This window comes from Equus asinus, chromosome 3 (assembly GCF_041296235.1).
Source record: "Equus asinus isolate D_3611 breed Donkey chromosome 3, EquAss-T2T_v2, whole genome shotgun sequence".
NCBI lineage: Eukaryota > Metazoa > Chordata > Mammalia > Perissodactyla > Equidae > Equus > Equus asinus.
This window is the reverse complement of record NC_091792.1, coordinates 123,482,984-123,502,818: the sequence shown is the minus strand read 5'-3', so window position 1 is coordinate 123,502,818 and position 19,835 is coordinate 123,482,984. Positions and strand designations below refer to the sequence as shown.

Here is a 19,835-nt window from a genome sequence, read left to right as displayed (position 1 = left end):
GCAACCACACAGGTTGACGTGCTTATGAAGCCGGCCGATGATTAGAGAAGGAGATCTCCCTCCAGGAACCTCTATAACTCTCCACATCGGGATATTTGAGCAGCAGTCCCAGGATTGCTCCATAACATTAGGTAACAACTAAAGATGACCAGTTTAAGAGCTGTTGGGGCCTCCAATTCAGTCAGAGGACTTCTGTCTTTTTATATGACTTTAACGTACCGGGGCAGAGATAACCAAACACACAGGAATCCCCGGCTTTGTCTGCCCATTCAAACATTACATAAAAGTCGTGTGTCTCCCTGGGAAACCAGATGTGTCTGCACACTGCATTTCAACCCCAGCTTGGAGAGTCACATTTCTCCAGGGAAACTGCTCACAGTTGGGACTGATGAGGAGTCCCTGACCTGTCCTTGTACGCAGCCACTTCTCTCCCAAGTTTAGTCAGGAAAGAAAACATAGTCCAGTGTTCCACTATTGTGCTGAAATGTTTGCTGCCTGATACCTGCTTCTAAATTAGAGTGTCCACAGTAAGGCCAGTCCGCTGTGAGTCAGTCAGCTTGAGTTTTTGATACATAGGGAGTTTCTCAAGAAAATATTAATGGCTATACTACATGTCTACTAAGGACAGATTAGAGGAATTGGACCAAATTGTAATCGAAGGTATTTGTTGGGCACTAAGAAAAGTGTTTTTTCTTTATCAGGAAGATATGAACAGGAAATCTTGGCATATTTTTCTCCAACTTGCTACCAACTATTGTAGATAACGTCCATTCACTTCTCAGATGACAAAAAAAAAAAAGGACTCTGTGTGAAACCTGGCCTTGAAAACTTCTGAAACCCTTCTACCCCTGCCTTTTTCACATTAGGATGAGGACGATGAATCTGTTGCCCAAGAGATGTTATGGAAGTCTCGGATAATAAAGCCAAAAAAGAGAAACTTGGGAATTTTAAACATAGAAATGAATGTATGGAGTTGGAATCACAAAGAAGCGGAGTCAAAATTAGTGAGACTGCCCAGATTCAAATGGGTAAGTAGAGTGCTAACCTAGAGAGATGAAGATGTGAAGGGTGCAGTGGAATGCATGGAATAGTCAACACAAAAAATCCAAGATGGGAGTGTCAAGTCAATTTTGTTTCCAGGGACATTATAATTTTTCCTATAATTGGAAAATTTTGGAATATGAATCTTAATAATGATGAGTTAGATATTAATATAGGTTTAACCTATTTCTCTATAAAGCCTTTACTTTCTCCAGGTGATTTCTTAAAACTATGAAATAGAGTATTTTAATAAAAAACTAACTAATATAAAAATTCCTCTGTGCAAACAATACAGAGGACATCCCAATTCAATTATGGGAGCAAGTTTAAACTTACTACAAGAGGCACTAGAAAAAAAATGCTTTAAAAAAGATCCTGAGAAAATTTATAAAATGTTGATAAGCAGGGTGAGGGCCTGTGGGCATTCATTGTACTATTCACTCTACTTTTGTGTGTGGTTAAAAACTTCTATGTAAAAAGATGTTTTAAAAGAAAGGATTCTGAAATATTGTGGACTAAATTAACTGAAACCCCACCCATCATAAACATCCAGAAATATTTTGTAAAATAAAACTTCTTTTGTGTAAATAGCTGAACTCTCCATAAAGAAAAGGAAATCTCAAGATTCCAGAAAAGCATCAGTAAACGGAAAACAAGAGCAAGGAGTGAGTACATGAGATGACGTCACAGGAGTGAACATCACATGGACGGATATCCCATGAGCTGATGTGGCTGTGGGCCTGTCTTGGAGGAAGTTGTCAGTCTCAATAAAGAGATAAGGCCTTGAATCCACAGGAAGTACAAAGAGGAACTGAGACCCTCACAAAAAGCAAGGACCCGGGTAGCTCAGGCGTATGATGAGGAAGCTTGTCTGACTCTGCCTAGACTCTAGTTTCAAACAAAAAGCTTTCTTTGGGTGCTTCTTACCACAGCCCTGACCTCCCCAGGGTTTGAATTTACAACTATATGCGTGATCCAGGAACCTCCCCACAAGCCAAAAATTAACATAAAAATTGGTCCTGGGACAGTGACACCTTGGAGTGCTTAGTCAAATCAAACACAAAATTGTCCTAGAGTGACGGACGTGTGCTGATTCCAAGGAAGTTTAAAATCCAAAGTCATAAAAGAAACAGGAAACCAATCCAATAGGAGAAAGAATAAGAAGTCATTAGTCATAACCAGCAGCAGTGTTAGAAGTCTGAGAACTTCAGACAACTGACAATCTGACAGGGGCTATCAAACAATTATGAATGAAACAACTAAAGACAAAAATATAGTAATTAAAATCTTTTGAAAAGTATGGCACACAATAAAGAACTGGAAGACTCGAAAAGAAATCAAATAGACCCTCTAGAAATGAAAAACATACATCAGCACTGAAATTTAAAACTCTGTGACTAGATTAAAACAGAAGATTAGAATCTGCTGAAAAGAGAATTAGGGAATTAAAAGACAAATCTGAGAAAACACATCAGAATTCAGCACAGAGATTTACAGAGGATGGATGAGAATGTTCAACCTAAGAGTAATTAGAGTCCCAAAAAGAGAGAATAGGGAGCTCAGAAGGGAGGTTATATTCACAGGGTTAATAGCTGAGAACTTTCCAAAATTGAAGAAAGACCTTGGGGCCAGCCCGGTGGCACAGCGGCTAAGTTTGCACTTTAAACTTCGGCGGCCTGGGGTTCGCCAGTTCGGATCCTGGTTACGGACATGGCACAGCTTGGCAAGCCATGCTGTGGTAGGTGTCCCACATAGAAAATGGAGGAAGATGGGCACAGATGTTAGCTCAGGGCTAATCTTCCTCAAAAAAAAAAGAAAAGAAAGAAAGACCTCAATCCTCAGATTCAAAAAGCACATCTTCTAGATAAGAGATACAAAAAGAAATCCATATTCATTATATATGCATTATAGTGAAACCAGCAAAGGCAAAAAATAAAAAGCTTAAAGCATCCAAAGACAAAGTGCCAGTTGCCTACAAGGGAATAAAAATTAAATTGGCATTAAAGTTTCTAATACAGCAACACAAGAGTCCAGAAAAATGTGAAATAAAATTTTTAAATTAAGAGAAAAAACCTATCAACCTATAATTCTATACCTAGATAAACAATCATGCCATATTGAGGGTAAAATAAACATATTTTTAGAAAAACAAAAATTGAAATAGTTTCTGCTGAAGGAACTCCCAGGTAATATTTAATTCAGGAGAGAATTTAACCCAGAAGGAAGAAACAGACTCAAGAAGTAACAGTGATTATTATATTATGTGTACTTGAAATCTTTCATAATATTGAAAAATAGTGCAAGAGCCACCTCTGTTTAAAGGCTTCTTTAGGGGCCGGCCTGGTGGCACAGCAGTTAAGTTCACATGTTCTGCTTCTCAGCGGCCCAGGGTTCGCCGGTTCGGATCCTGGGTGCAAACATGGCACCGCTTGGCAAAAGCCATGCTGTGGCAGGTGTCCCACATATAAAGTAGAGGAAGATGGACATGGATGTTAGCTCAGGGCCAGTCTTTCTCAGCAAAAAGAGGAGGATTGGCAATAGTTAGCTCAGTGCTAATCTTCCTCAAAAAAAAAAATTAATAAATAAAGGCTTCTTTAAATTGCCTCAAAATTTTGAAAGTTGAGTTGCACTGGCTACTTATTTATCTCTTTAAACCTAGGGCTTACTGCCTTGCTTGCTCAAAAACAAAGACTTATAAAGCATCCCTCAAATTTTGAAGTTTTAAAAAAAAGAAAACACTATACCTTGGATGCACAAACAAACAGAGAATATGATATATGTTAAATTAAATCATATTATTGAATTATTCTAATTTCAGAACTTTAAACCATATATTTGTTGTCTATATTTCCATATCCTACGTAGATTTGAATTAAGTCCCTACTACCATAAAATGTGCAAAATTATCTATGTAATTTAGCAGTAAAATGAGGTAAGCAGAAGCGGGAATTTTTTTAAAAACAATTACAATGGTGGTATCATTATTAAATCTGTACATTTTATTGTTTAGAATTTTTAATATTTATTTTATTACAAAACCATACAAAGTACTTGTGAAAGATAAAAGATGTGGGAAATACAGAATACGCAAAGAAAAATATAAAAGTTACCTATAGGACTATGACTCAGAGGTGATCATTGTAAGCATTTGGATATATGTCATTATTGAAGTCAAATGACCTCGACACAACTTCCAGATTCCTTACTCACTAACTTCATCGATCATACTTAAACTCTCTGAACATCATTTTTTTTACTGTAACATGGGGATATTAATAGTATCTACTTAATAGAGTTTTCATCTAAGGTATATGGCGCAATACTTGGCACACAATAAATTTGATTCATTATTTTGCTGGTCTTTTTTTCTTCCAAAAGATACACTGTATATTACTTAACATAACATGAATATATTTAGCATTACAATTCATTGTACATATACAGTGTACATATTATTTAGTAGCCTGCTTATTCACTCACTAATATTTCTACATATCAGTAAGTATTCTTCCACAGCATTATTTTCAATGGTTGCACCTTTACCCATCATATGATGGATTAAGAGACAGAGGGTGAAGAAGAATAAAAGACTGATTAAAAACCCATAAGATAGAAAATACAGCCCAGAAACAGAAAAAAACAAAATCTTTATAAATCCCATATCATAAGAAAAAAAATGAGTTTAAAAAACAAGAACTCAAAGACAAAAGAAAAAAATGTACTAAAAGAAAATTAAGACTATACCACTAAAAATATTAACTTAACACTAAAAGTATTTAAAAATAAATTAAGAATTGAAGAGGCTTAGGATAACCATTATGAGCACGTTTAAAAAGATGCACATATGGGAGGCCGGCCCCGTGGCCAAGTGGTTAAGTTTGCGCGCTCGGCTGCAGCGGCCCGCGTTTCGCTGGTTCAGATCCTGGGCACGGACATGGCACTGCTCGTCAGGCCACGTTGAGGTGGTATCCCATATGCCACAACTAGAAGGACCTGCAACTAAGATATACAACTATGTGCCGGGGGGATTTGGGGAGATAAAGCAGAAAAAAAAAAAAAAGAAGATTGGCCCCTGTTGTTAGCTCAGGTGCCAATCTTTAGAAAAAAAAGATGCACATATTATAAGGAAGAGAACAAGTCAACAAAATACATGCTTCTGAACTGAGAACCCAAAAGTGGAAAAGTTCTGAAAGATGCTATAAAGAAAAAAGATTTTCCTGAAATGAAGGAATAAATGAGTCTGCATATGCAAAGGGCAACCATACTTCATTATGACATCAGAATGATGGACATCAAGATATAACTGTTCATGTCAGTAAGCTTAATAGAAGAATTCTTCAAGAACTTAGGCTGAAACTGTGTAGGTCCACACCCAGGATCCAAACCGGTGAGCCCCAGGCCACCAAAACAGAACTCGAGAACTTAACCACTTAACATTCTACCCCTCGTCCCCCAAAATTCATGTCCTTCTCACATGCAGAATATATCCATTCTATCACAACACCCCAAAAGTCTTAAGTCATTCCAGCATCAACTCTAAAGTCCAAAGTCTCATCTAAATATTATCTAAATTAGATATGGGTAAGACACAAGGTATGATTCTCCCTGAGGGCAAAATTCCTCTCCAGCTGTGAACCTATGAACTAGACAAGTTATGTGATTCCAAAATACAATGGTAAGACAGGCATAGGATAGACATTCCCATTCCAAAAGGGAGAAACAGGAAAGAAGGAAAGGTGACGGGTCCCTATGTGAACATGGACAGTACTTGGTGTGTTCCTACACGTTACCTCTTCACTGACTCTCATGATTAGCTGTAATGTGGCCACCTGGCCAATCCTCAACCTCTAGAACAAGCAAAGACTTTTGATTTAAGGTCTTCATTTCTTCCCCATGGCAACCCTCCCATATTATTTATTTTTAAATTTTTTTGTTGACTTCAAAGGACACATAATATGATAGCATAGTCACTGTGGCTTAACAGCCATCAGGTCATCACAAATCAGTCTCCTGAAATGCATATCCTAAAGGCCTTTGTCCAGTGCATATTTACAAACATATAACGAAAGCAGAAACAAACTCTCTGAGCTTGATTACTTAATGAACAATGGAAGAATTAGAAAGTAATTCCAAGGAGAGAATTGTAGAATTCTAGTCTTCGCACTTCTTGAAGTGGTAAAATTCTTGTTAATATCTATAAAAGCAAAATTGGCCCTCCCATATTCTATAGATAAAATTGAAACCCAAAGGCACTGTTCAATTTATCTAAGACAATTATACTATAAATAAGTTTTTAAATTTAAGAATAAAACAGTATAATCTGATTAAAAATGGAAACTCCAGGACAGACCTTTAAACTAGAATTTACTTTTATAATTGTAAATAAAACTTTACAATGTTTGGAAAAATGATGTATTTATTATAGCATTAAAATGGTATGAATTAGCAGTCTTGTCTTTTAAAGAAATAAGAATTGAAATGGATCTTGTTTTCTTCCATCTCTGAACCTCTCTTATAGAATTTCTTAAGCTGTAAATAATATGCTCATGTCTTAAGGCAGTTACTAGACAATTGGCTACTTGGGGAACAGGATTTCTATCTGATCCATCTTTATACTGGTCATAGCCAAAGGCCAGAGCTTGGCACCCAATAAATAGCTGCTGATGAACGAATGGTGTTTCCCAGAATAGGAATCTAGACTCTCAGGGACTGAGATGTCTCATAAAGCTTGGAAGATTACATAGGCATCAGAATGATGACTTCATTCATCAGAATGAATTTACACTAATTAACATAGTTATAAACAAGTACGTAAGTCTCATCAATTCAAACACCACACGTGAATATTAGGTTAGTGATGCAGAGCAGCAAAATGAAAAAATAAAATATGTCAACACTAAGGGACAAGGAATGGTTTGCATTAAACGTGAATTGATGCAAAGCTTTTGGCTTGGAAAACTCATTAGCATACTCATTTCAACTACAAGTAAGGGAAAAGGCATATTCTCCAAAGGCACAAGTAACAGCAAACAGATCCCACTGGTGGGATTTTTGCTCTCAACATAAAATTGTACAAAGACCAAAAACCTGAGACAGACAGCAAATTGAATGATTCAGGCAAAAGAGTATATACAGTGCCAATTTTCTTTCAGAACCAGAGAGTAAAGTAAGTAACAGTTTGGTTTTTTTTTTTTTAACTTTTATCTGAGACTCTGGCTTTTAAAAGATCATTTTTGTCCTTGAATTTGATCAGCACTGTTTTTGCAATGCTGTTATCAGCATGCTACTGTTTTGTCCTCCACATGGATCAGTAGTACTGGGCTGTTCTTCCTGAAAAGGAAACTGTGATAATGAATCTAGAGAGGAAAATTTTGAGCCATGAGCCTTGTTGGCATGATGATTTATCTCTGACTGTATTTGCTCTATTACTGTGTTATGGGCACATTACCTTTGGGAGCACACGTCGCCTGTGGGCTGTGGCAGGATTCATTTCAGAGAGAGGGTCAGGAAGTCATACCCAGAAATCTCTGAGAAGGGAGGAATGGGACGGTAGCCAAAGAAAAGTGAAATAGGCACTGTTCCATTATCCCTTTCAAAAACCCAGCTCTACAAATGATTGAGTCTGCTCTCTCTGGGAGGAACCCAATACATCCCAGGGACAGAGTCATCTAAAGATGGAATGAGGAGGAAGGAAAGGAGAGTGGGAGAAAAGAGAGAGTCCATTCCAACCTTCAAGTTTCCTTTCCCTCTCTCCCAAGAATTGTGCAGGTCTTTACTAGAATGCCACCATGCTAACCAGACAAGCATGCAACAATTATTTAAATGCTTCTCTTGTTCTTGCTTAGATGCTGATGTTAGCCAGAAGCCCATGTCTAAATCTCATAACTGTTCTTTAAGCCTGAAGAATATGATTTAACATATAGGAGAAGGCAACCGACTGGACTTGCACGTTGGAGTCCCTCACTGGTGTCCAGCAGAGCATATAAGGGGTGGTGTCCAGGGACATGACTACAGTAAATTTTGGAGTGGCAAATTCCTAATGAGGCTTAGGCAGGCCTCAGACTCTCCCCCCAAAATATTCTTTTCCTCTAGAGTAGGTGTTCTTAATCATAATCCAAAGACCCGTGAGCCCATACACAGAATTTAGGCTGTCTATGAACTTGAATGAGAGAAAAATTTCATCTCTATTTCCATTAACCTCCAACTGAAATTTAGCATAATTAAATTATCAATATAGGCAACAAATGTAGAAAAAAATTAGAAATCATAGCTATTTTCATATAAACATAGAGTTATTGTAGACATTTCAAAATATTATTTATGCTCATCTCTGTTATAAAGTTACAGTTACTGACCTAGTGCTAGATATCATTATTTAATGTAATAAATAGTACATGTATTACTACCTCATGAATTTATGTTTCTAATATTTTGATCTGATTTTAATATAATTGCTTTCTTTTGCGATTCTGATTAATTTATGTTAAGCACCAAAACCTTCTTCTGAGAAAGCATCTATAGGCTTCATCAGATTGCCAAAGGAATCCTCGGCACAAAAAAAGTTAAGGAGCTCTGTACAGAGCATTGCTGCATTTTCTGTGGATGTGACACAAATGGCTAGAACTCACGTACCCTAACGCAGTATTCCTCAAGCTGAAGAATTGTACAGGTTTTTTCACAGGAAGAAAGTTATGGAGGGATCCATAAAATCAGATATAAATCCCCTTGTGTCTATAGATTTAACATGACTATAAAATTAATATGTATAAATTAAATACAAACAAAACTACAAAGCTAATAAAATTTAAATTAATTATATTAATGAATTAATATTGACATTGTTCTGATAAAACACCATGAGGTACAAGTTCTTCTGCATCTGGGAAGCTTATATTATTACCATGTGTCCAGCTGAGTGTGTCAGTCACCATTTTTCTCTATTTGAACTGCCACAGAGACATCCTTTGTACCATATGCCAGTATATACTTTGTTCCGGGATTGAGAAGAATATCTATCAAGTCGGCCTCTGTTCCTTTCTTGATGGCTGACAAATGTCTGCTGAAATAACTCTAGGCCCAAGATGGACCTGCTCCTTCCTAAGATGTCATGTCAGTAAACTGAATCTTAGATAATGTGCATGTTGCTGTAAATGCTCTGATTGACCAGAAATGCAGTGCAAATATCCAGTCCACCAATTCCCAAACGCCAAGCCAACTCTAGGCTCTATATGTATTTCCTTGTTCCTTCTCACTCCAAACAAGGCTGACTATGTGATCCCAGTCAATCAGATATTTTCCATTTTTCTCTTTCTGTTCTTTATTCTTTATCCTATAAAAGCTTCTGCCTGCTGCCCCACTTTGCAGGTCTTCAAAAGGAGACTGCCCATGTCATGAAGTGTTAAAGTTTACTTGTATCACCTAAATCGTCTTCTTTAATCATTTTTTAACAGTCTAAGCAATATAGCTTAGCAGTAACATAATCACAAATAGAAATTCAAACATGGGCACCAAAATTGCAAATCAGTGCTTGTTGTAAGATAGTTATCCAGGTTATTAATTATTTATTATTATCATTGAAATGAAAGCATATGTTTAATAAATTTTTTTTTTTTTTGAGGAAGATTAGCCCTGAGCTAACTACTGCCAATCCTCCTCTTTTTGCTGAGGAAGACTGGCCCTGAGCTAACATCTGTGCCCATCTTCCTCTACTTAATACATGGGACACCTACCACAGCATGGCTTTTGCTAAGCGGTGCCATGTCCACACCCAGGATCTGAACCAGTGAACCCTGGGCCGCAGAGAAGCAGAACGTGCGAACTTAACCACTGCACCACTGGGCCAGCCCCTAAGAAATTCTTATAGAGAATTCTTGGATTCCCCAGAACACATCTGAGGCCCCTCAGACTGCACATGGAGAAATACTATCTAATAGCACAATAGGAATGACAAGGATACAACTCTCATGCACGTCTAAGCCATTTGCCCATCCACACTTACACATAGAAAGACAGACTCCCACTCCAAAACACATAATAATCTATAGTCAATAATCTACAGAAGTGGGTACACGACCCTGAGGGCAGTAGAAATGACTTTTGAAGAATATAATGAAGACATCCAGGGTTCCATTCCCAACAGGATTAAAAAATGTCAAGAAAAAAGGAGAAGAGCCTTTACCTGATTTCAGATGTCTAATTAGACCCCTCTTCCAAAATACCCCCTTGGATAGTTTCCTGATGAATAGTAATCCAGGTAAAACTACAAGACTTGCTCTGATCCTCTTAGCTTCATGTTCTTGCAGAGTTCACTTTCTTTTTTTTTTTTAAAGATTGGCACCTGGGCTAACCACTGCTGCCAATCTTTTTTTTTTTTCTGCTTTATTTCCCCAACCCCACCCCCACCCCGTACACAGTTGTATATCTTAGTTGCAGGTCCTTCTAGTTGTGGGATGCAGAGTTCACTTTCAAACTAATAGAAATACCATGTTAAAAACACAGAGCTATGAAGAAAGACGAACCTTAGGGTTTTGGACTGGTGTATTAGCTTTCTACACTCAGCAAATTTTAAGTATGCGTTTAGGGCATTTTGGTACAGAGTTATCAGTGTTAAGAAATCACTGCTTTTTAGACAGCTTCACTATCATGATCCAAGTCATTTTACTTTCAGAAGAGACTCTGTATAGTTCACTGAGGAAAAAAATGAAATATAAGGTGAATGCACATTATTAGGAGAATGGCTGAAATAAATGATGGTATAATGACAACATGGAATATTATTCAGTCATTGTAACAATGAATTAGAGATATTTACATGAAGTATTCATGAAGGAGAAAAACATTATGTTGAAAAATATATGTAATAAACGTGATTCCATTTTTTGAAAAACAAACAACGACAAAAATACCTCTATATGTATGTTATTCTGTGTGCATACATGTGTATACATGTTTATATATGATTGTATGGCATGAAGAAAACTATAAAATTACACACTCTAGGTTGTTAACATGGGTTAACTGTGGACAGGAATAGGGTAATATGACGCAAAAGGAAGGAGAAAGGATAAAGTGATTTATGAAAAAAAAGAAGACTTCTATTTTAAAATAACATATACAATATGATAATATTTATGTATTATAAAAGGAAGAAAAATCAACTCCCAATGTTGGAGGAAATGAAAAAGAAACATTAGAGTAAATAAGGAAGGTACAAGTGATTGAGAGGTAGGAAGCACTTCCAAATGGCACAGTAAGATCCTCCAAAAATATGTTCCTCCATAAAAGTAGTAAAAACGCTGGAAAAAAATTATCAAAATCAAATTTTTCAGAACTTTGGAATTTAACCAAAGGCTTGCATCAATTAGAGGAACATTTATTCAAGAAAAATGACTGAATCACAATGAGAACCATGCCTTTGCAGCATTTTAACTTGTCCTCTTCCTAACACCCTCTCCCTACTTCTATTGTGGCCCTGAAAACCAATGGCCTTGCAACCAAGGTAGCTATGAAAACTAGACACCTAGGAGATGATGGAGGGGGAAGAAAGGGTTTGAAGCTCCCCCAAAAGGCATCCCCAGAGAATTGTCACCATTCAACCTATCTGGAAGCCCCTGGAAGGGATCCATTCTCACAGTTTGTCTTCATTTGACTTGACTCAGCACTTTCTCTATGCAAACAGTTCTATTCCAGGACACTTGTCAAAAACAACCTGTGGCAATTGTTTAACATCACAGCTACCTGAGGCAAGAGTACCTGTTGGAAATGAGAGGCTGACCAAAACACTTAAAAGGAAAAACTGGAGAATAAGATGTTCAAAGGGGCCTTTGATAGGCTCTGACATGTTCCATGGGATCTAGAAGGCCAGGGCTGTGCCCATATCCCAGAAAGATATGAGAAGCCAGTCACAGAAGCCGTATATTCATTGTTTGATGTCCTTTATATGAAGTGTTCAGAACAGACAAATCCACAAAGACAGAAAATACATTAGTTTTAGACACAGGCTGAGGAAAAGAGGAAATGAGGAATAATGGATACAACATTTCTTTTTGCAGGGATGAAAATGTTCTAAAATTAGTTAGTGGTAATGGTTACACAACTCTGTGAATATATATTAAAAATACTGAATTGTACATATTAGAGGGTGAATTTTATGGTATGTAGATTATATCTCAAAAAGTGGGGGTTTTTTAAGTAAAAGTGAGGTCTGATGCATTTTCATCTGACATAGAATATTTAGGAGCTGGTTACCAAAGAGCATAATAAGAGAACAGAACACTTTAAGCTTTCAGCAAATTAATCTACTCTGTTGTCATTTTAATTCCTGATCAGAGTTTCTAGGTTATTTTATTGTGTGCTATATTATTTTTAACTCAAACGCTCTTGGTTGGTCAAAGAGTTTTTCCCTTTCCTTAAAATTTAATTTATGTTTGAACACATAAAATATATGAAGAGAAAACATGAAAATAAAAACCCAAATGCAGAATGCAACCTAGAAAAATCCCTTGCTGAAATATAGCATGAAAGCTAACTATGGATCTTTTCCCTTTCCATATTACAATTAGTTTTCAGAACACAACTAATGAAACTCCAGAAGTAACAGATGTCACATAAAGCCTATTCCACATTTACAGAGCCCAGCTCTGCCACACAGTGTAATATGGAGGAATTTGTTCCAAACTGCAGTATTCTACGCTTTAGCATGATCTTAAGGACCCCTAGGAGGAAAGGTCTTAAAGGAAGGCGATTTCCCAGTACCTTTTGCCAGGAGTTCTCCCTTTGGTTTCCTACCCAGGATATTTGGGTAGGACAGAACGTCTGGCCACTTTATTTTTGGACTGCAGTGGACTTAAATAGCTTTTACACATGCCAGGAATTTAAAATGACATTTTAACTAGAGAATAATAAAAAAGAGAGATAAAAACAAATTCTCTGCCAGGTGTTGGTACAGATACAAGACATTCAATGATACTTTAAGTAAAATTGATTACACAAATATCAAGTGCAGAAGTATGATTAGGCATCACCAACCAAAAGTAATGAGACATTAAATTTTTGAAATGACCGTAGTTCATTTATTTATTCATTCAACAAATATTTTATTGAGCCCTGGCTATACAGCAGTAAACAAAATAGACTTCTCTCCTTACTGTCCTGGAGCTTGAAATTTGCTCAGTAATGCTCCTGCTACTGCAAAAAGAACAATAAAATTAAAGGAGGAAGGTGAAATACTTGAAAGAGTATCTAGGAGTCGCAAGATCTGAATCTCTATTCCATGTCTACTGATTACTAGACCAATGGTATTGGATATGTCAACTTAATTTCTCTAAGCCTCAATTTCGTACCTTGAAAAATGGTGTATATTACCTGTCCTGCATACCTCATCAGTATATTATAAGGACCGCAGAGAAAATACTCAAATTATGCCCTGAAAACTACCAAAAGCTCTATAATGACAGGCTAGTAATATTACCGAAATGTATGAACAACTATCAAATCCCTTCAACAAATAATTTTAGTTAATATAGACCATCTCCTGCAGATCTGTGTGGTCAGATGGTAAAGCTCAGTGCTAACTGTCAAGTACATTAACAACATAGAATGACACACATTCAAAGGTTTTGACTTTTCTCCATTTAATCATTCTAATTTCACCTGGATTTCCTTTCCTTGTCAAATTACATTCATATTCTCAAGCAATGTTCCAACCATAGGAAGAAAAAATGAGTCAAACAGATTTCCATCAAACTTCCAAAATGGGCAACAAGTACCATATGTTTCTTTACTCTTCAGGGTATGTGTTTGTCACCTCTACTTGAATCTTAAATGACAGAACTTTCAAAATAGAGACAAATCCACTTAGTAAAAGAAAATAACAACTGCTGTAACGGCAGCCACATCAACTGGACTGAATTTTTGCTTAAATTACTTATGCACTTCTGATGAAAAACATTGCCCTTAAGAATAATGAAGTGCTTAAGATATGACTAAAATATTAAGAACCTCAAAATTAAACTCATGAGGAAAATTAATTTTACTTGGCGTAATTCAGGTTTGCAGTATTACTGTCAGGTAATGAACACGAATCCGTATGAATCACTGGTGAACACCAAGCCTTAAGAAACAGTTAATACCTATAGGTACTGTGTGAAACAATGGAATCCAAACAATCTGTCTCTTTGGGGCTAGAGAAATAGAATAATCCTGCTTTTCTTCAGACACTGGCAAACATGTACTGTGATAGCTAAGAATCAGCTTAATCCTTCCCTTCCTGGCCCAGAATGAAAATAAATACTCTGTCTTAGACCTACGATGTGATTTCCCTTTGTGGGTTTTCATGAAAGAGGGAGGAACAAATAAGAAAATGATCATGGATGGATGGACTTTGTATAATTTCAATCACATAAGCTTGTTTTAGGAAGTAGAAAATAAAAATCAAGACAACTGCAGAGAAAGGTCTTACAGTGACTGCTCTGATCACATTTCATCGGTGCTAACTGGATCAGAGCGGAAGCTCTTTGTCACTTTCCACACAAATCCACCCCCACCAGCACTCTGGAAGTTTAACAACTTGACTAAAAACCTGAGGAGTATCGAGGGATGGAGTCACATGCCAGAGCATATTGTCTGCCACCATCTAACTGGCCCCATCTCCACATTTTCTGTCTTCTTGCTCTCTCCCAGCTCTTTTTCTGGAATAACTGACAAATCGTTCCATTTGTCCTCGTGCAGAAGTTTCACACATGCCACTTTCCTCACGGTGTGCTTATTGTCAGCCACCAACACGTAAAATAAATTGTACACCAAATAAACGAGGGAGAAGAGGGAAGTAAGGAGAAAAGAACACATGGATACTTCCAAAGCACCCGGGAGGACAGCTCCTGTTAAATCACTTGGCATTCTATTGTAGAACTGGGAGCCCTCCCACCCCTAGTGACAGAATAAGTAACTTACTTATTAGTTTAACCATTTCAAAATAAGTAACTTAAAACTTCAAAACGGAAGCACACTTTCAGAGGTGAGCCACCACAAAATCAACCCCGCTAGATTGGGGCAAGCAGCCTAAATTTTCATGCCTCAGAAATGTTAAATGACATTGACACATTTTCATTACTTACTCGCGTCCCTATCTGAACAGCTGAGCCGACGCCATTTCATATTTAGGAACAGGGCACTCAGCTAGACTGGTCAGATAGCAGAGTGGAGCTTTGCCTGAGTGACCAATAAGATTGTGAATTAAGAGCATCGGTTGCCACACTTAAAAATCTACCTCTGGGTTCCACAGACATCAAAGGACGCTCGCATTCAGCACCTTCAGACTTACTTGTGTTCCTGTGGTTGTGGTCCCCTGGGAAAGAAGCATCCGTGGTCCAGGCTGGAATGTGTTGGCTGGGATGTGCAGTGGATGTCACAGGGCTCTCGTTATAAACTGTGTTTGTAAGAATAACATCAGACACTTGGACTTCACCATCAGTGACCAAAGGTTCACTCCCATTTGATTTAAAATAGGCCTTTTTTAATGTTCCTAAAGACAAAAAAATATATATTTTAAAACACTACTAAAAGCATTTATTTTAAAAAACTTATTAAGAAAACTCTAGAGCTACTTTCCAAAGTCTCATTCTATCCAGGCAAACACAAAGAAAAGGATGATGGCAAGCACGACAACCCACTTTGCTAGGACAGCCAGGTGAGTGTCTCCTCTACCACAAATCACATAACCCTGTGAAGAAACTATTGCTTTCTCAAGAGCTGATAGAAACTGAGTCTCCCGTCTAGGTTCTGTGTGTCCAAAGAATTTAGGGCAATTCCACCGTGCCTGAGACTCACCAGAAATAAATAAAATGTGGTGAATCTTACAGTGTTTACTCCCCGCTTTCTGTTTCTCAATTTCACCCATCACTTTATGCTACTCAGTACTCAGGACATAACATACACTCTCTACATCTCTCTATCTGCCACCAAAGGACACAATAGTGCTGCTTAGCTTCAGTCTTATATTTCTCCACATTTTGCACTGAATTTCAGTGAACTATGCATAACGGAAAAATAGAAATAACAGGGCTCATAAATTTACCTAGACTTATTTCATAGAAACCAAAATAAAGTAAAACTCTAATTCCAGCAAAACTAAAAGAAGAAACTACATTGTTTTCATGTTTGACTAGAAGCTATAAAATATAATTACAGGAAATAAGAAATAGTCATTCAACTAATATTATCAACTGGTCACTTTCAAGGTATTCATTCATTGACAAAATAGTCAAACCTAAGATTATTGGGAATCAGAAAGCTTTAGCTTTAGGCAAAAACTTTTAAAAACTTCGAAAGAGATGGTGTATTTTTAACTCAGTCAGAATAGACAACAGACTGTTTCCAAAATACAGCCCTGAAGTTGAGTATGTCACTAAAATAAATGAGTGTGATATTGATCCATTATAGAAATACTCAAGGGAGATCTTTTTTCTAAAAGCGCTTACAGTGAATGCTGTAATTGACTCTCAGGTTTCCAAACAGCCATGGACCATTAAAAATAAAAGAAATATAAATAAAATGTTTAATATCAGTCTATGGAAAAAATTTCTCTACATGTGCTTGACACTTGGAAAATATTAACTACAAATCAAAATAGAAAAGCAGCTGTTTTCTAGCTAAGGTCAACAGTTTCATCTGCCAAAGGATTCTAAATAAAACAGGGGAGCGTAAAAGCTAAATCGTGACCATGTGGTACAGGTAACACCCTCTCCAAACTGTCTGTGTGATTACGAGTAAATATCAAATGCAGAAGGTGAAATAAAAGACTTCATTTCATTGGTTTTGATTTTTAAAATGATTTAGAATTTATCCTAGATCAAAATAAATGTATGTGATAGATTTGATTACTATATAATACATACTTCATTCATACAGAAAAGTTTACTAATATCAGTTAGATATAATCTAATCAATTGGATATAATTTTATTTTCACCCATTTGTTAGTTGGTCTCTTCTTTCTTTATTTTGGCATAAAGAGACTTTTCATATAACATGTTATTTCCACTAATGTGGCTGGAATGAGTATATAAGGAGCAGAAAGTTGATTTATTTATCATGCTAACTCTGTGAGTGAGCATCTGGCTCTGTCAACAGACTTTTAGCAAATGCCAATTCCTCACAGTGATAGCCCTGAGTAATTCACTCAAAAGAGGATCCTTGTATAATACATTCCAACAGTTGTTCTTAACATTTCGTTTGTAATGGTTAGCCTTATTAACAATCTTTCCTTTATCTTTTTCACCTAAGCACGGTGGTGAAAGTGTTAATAACATCTGTTGGCTCTAAGAAGTCCTTTGAAACACTGACTTTCTTAGGAAACTCTGACTCATGTAACAATTTCCTAGAAAAAAGGCAGCTTCCTGCTCTTAAACTCTACATATCAAAGCAAGTTGGCAGAATAGAGATAAAGACAATAAATGATATATGATAGCTGCTGGAGCTAAAGTCCCTAAAGTATATTTTTGAGAGATAGACAGACAGATTGACAGAGAGCGGGAACAAACCTAAAGGATGTGTCTTTAAAAGCCTGAATTCACTAAACAATTTGTTTTCAGGCATCTCTGGAAACTGATCAACTCTCAACTCAAAGTTGTTCATCTGTTATGCATTTTTTAAAAAGCACAAAATTAGAACTCAATAAGACTAAATACTCTCCAGCTACACCATGACCAGCTATAAAAATGCTGAGAGTTATTAGTCTGAAGTAGAGTGTTCATTCTTCCAGTGTTGCCCCATCTTTTTCCACATTCCTATTTTTGTAGTGCTGTAGTTAAAAGTGCAGGTTCTGGGGCCGGCCCGATGGCGTAGTGGTTAAGTTCGTGTGCTTCACTTTGGTAGCCCGGGATTGGCAGGTTGGAATCCCAGGCAGAGATCTACACACCACTTGTCAAGCCATCTGTGGCAGCGTCCTACATATAAAGTAGAGGAAGACTGGCACAGATGTTAGCTCAGGGCCAATCTTCCTCCCCAAAAAGAAATTTTTTAAAAAGTGCAGGTTCTGCAGCCTGACCACCTGAGTTTAGATCCCATCTCTAGTACTTGCCAACCCTGAAACTTCGGGCAACTCTCAACATCCATAAAATAAGGAAAATAAAAGTACCTCCCTTATGGGGGTGGCCATCAGGATCAAATTAGTCAATACGTACATAAACACTTGGAACAGTTCCTGGCATACAGTAAGTTCTCAATGTCAGTCATTACTACACACTGATAGTAATGAAAATCAAATTGTCTTCCTTGGGGCTACTAAGGTACTTTTAAATAAATACCAATCTTCTTTTACTATAAGTGCAACTCAGCCATCAAAACGGCTAAGGAAATTTTCAAAAGTGAGTCACTTTATCCACTTTTAGAATGAAAGAACAGTGGCTCTTTCATGCTACGTTAATAAGAGCAGGCCACATTGTATCAAGGTTATATGGCTCAAAAGTGTTTCAGCTCTATCACACAGCTCGATTTAGCAATGTTTGAGAAATAGTCCATAATTCCAATAATAGTAGCCAAGCTTTACTGATCACTTACAATGAGTGGGTTGAACACCAAAGTAGGCAAAATAATGCTCCCCCAAAAATGTTCGCATCCAGTCAGAACCTGTGACTGTGAACCTGTGAATATGTCACCTTACAAACCTTACATGGTAAAATGGATGTTGCAAATGTGAGTAAATTAAGGAATTTGAGATGGGGGAATTATCTTTGATTATTCAAGTGAGCCAAGGTAGCAACAGGGTCCTTATAAGCAGAAGAGGGAGGTGAGAGAGGGTGTATCAGAGTCATGCAGTGTGAGAAAGACTCAATGGGCTCATTTTGAAGATAGAAAGAGGCCACAAGCCAAGAAATGCAAGAAGCCTTGAGAAGCTGGAAAAGGCAAGAAACAGATTGTCCCCTAGCGTCTCCAGAAGGAATACAGCACTGCCAACACCTTACTTTCAGCCAGTGAGATCTATTTTGGACTTCTGACCTCCAAAACTCTGAGGTAATATATTTGTGCTGCTTTAAGCTACCAAGTTTGTGATCACTTGTTACAGCAGCGATAAGAAACTAATACAGGAGTCTTGTTAAGTATCCTCACTAAAGGCATCTACTGAGTTAGCCTTCCAAAAATCCTATGAACACAGGGGCTATTATTAACTCTTCTGTATGGAGTTTCAGAGAGAAGGAAACTGAAGCTTACAAGAGTTATTTAAGTTATCCAGTAATTGAATTGGACATGACACATACACCCACACCCACATCCACTTCTCACTTTGGACAAGGTATACAGGTTAAAAAAAATCAATCATCATAAGCACGTAAAAAAACTATCTTCCTATGATGTGAGTTTAAAATTGATTCCTTGTCTTTATATCTTGAACCATGTGGTAACACATTTACTTTGCATTTTCTATGTGCCAGCAACTTTGTATCTACTCTCTGCTGAGATCACAAAATTTAGCAAGCAGTTCTTATCATCACATGTCTACAGATTAGTTGAGACAGGCATGCAGTCTAAAAATAGGAACCATGCTACAAGTGCTTTGAGAATGAAATCCATAGGACAATCTGGTGACAAAAGTAGAGAAGTAGCTGTCATTCCATTTGAGAAAGTCAGGAAAGGTTACTTAGGGGAGAATGATCTTCAATGTGAATCTTAACAGATGATTAGGGATTTTCTAAGGTTGAGCAAATATTTGTGGGGAAGAGGGAGGTGTGGTAATGGAGAATGGAGAACTTTCTAGACAGCACACAGAGGGGAAGATACACAAAAGCCTAGCAGCAAGTA

The 19,835-nt window shown here is 37.2% G+C and overlaps 1 protein-coding gene across 10 annotated transcripts in view; it reads right to left on the bottom strand.

The window, feature by feature from the left end:
• Positions 1-19,835, bottom strand: part of CORIN (corin, serine peptidase) — a 212,213-nt gene that overhangs the window by 152,382 nt on the left and 39,996 nt on the right. For all 10 annotated transcript variants that reach the window (XM_070505945.1, XM_044765920.2, XM_070505943.1 and 7 more), the window contains exon 3: positions 15,362-15,562. In XM_070505945.1, coding sequence (XP_070362046.1) covers positions 15,362-15,562 — 201 coding nt within the window. The remainder of the gene's footprint in view (positions 1-15,361; positions 15,563-19,835) is intronic.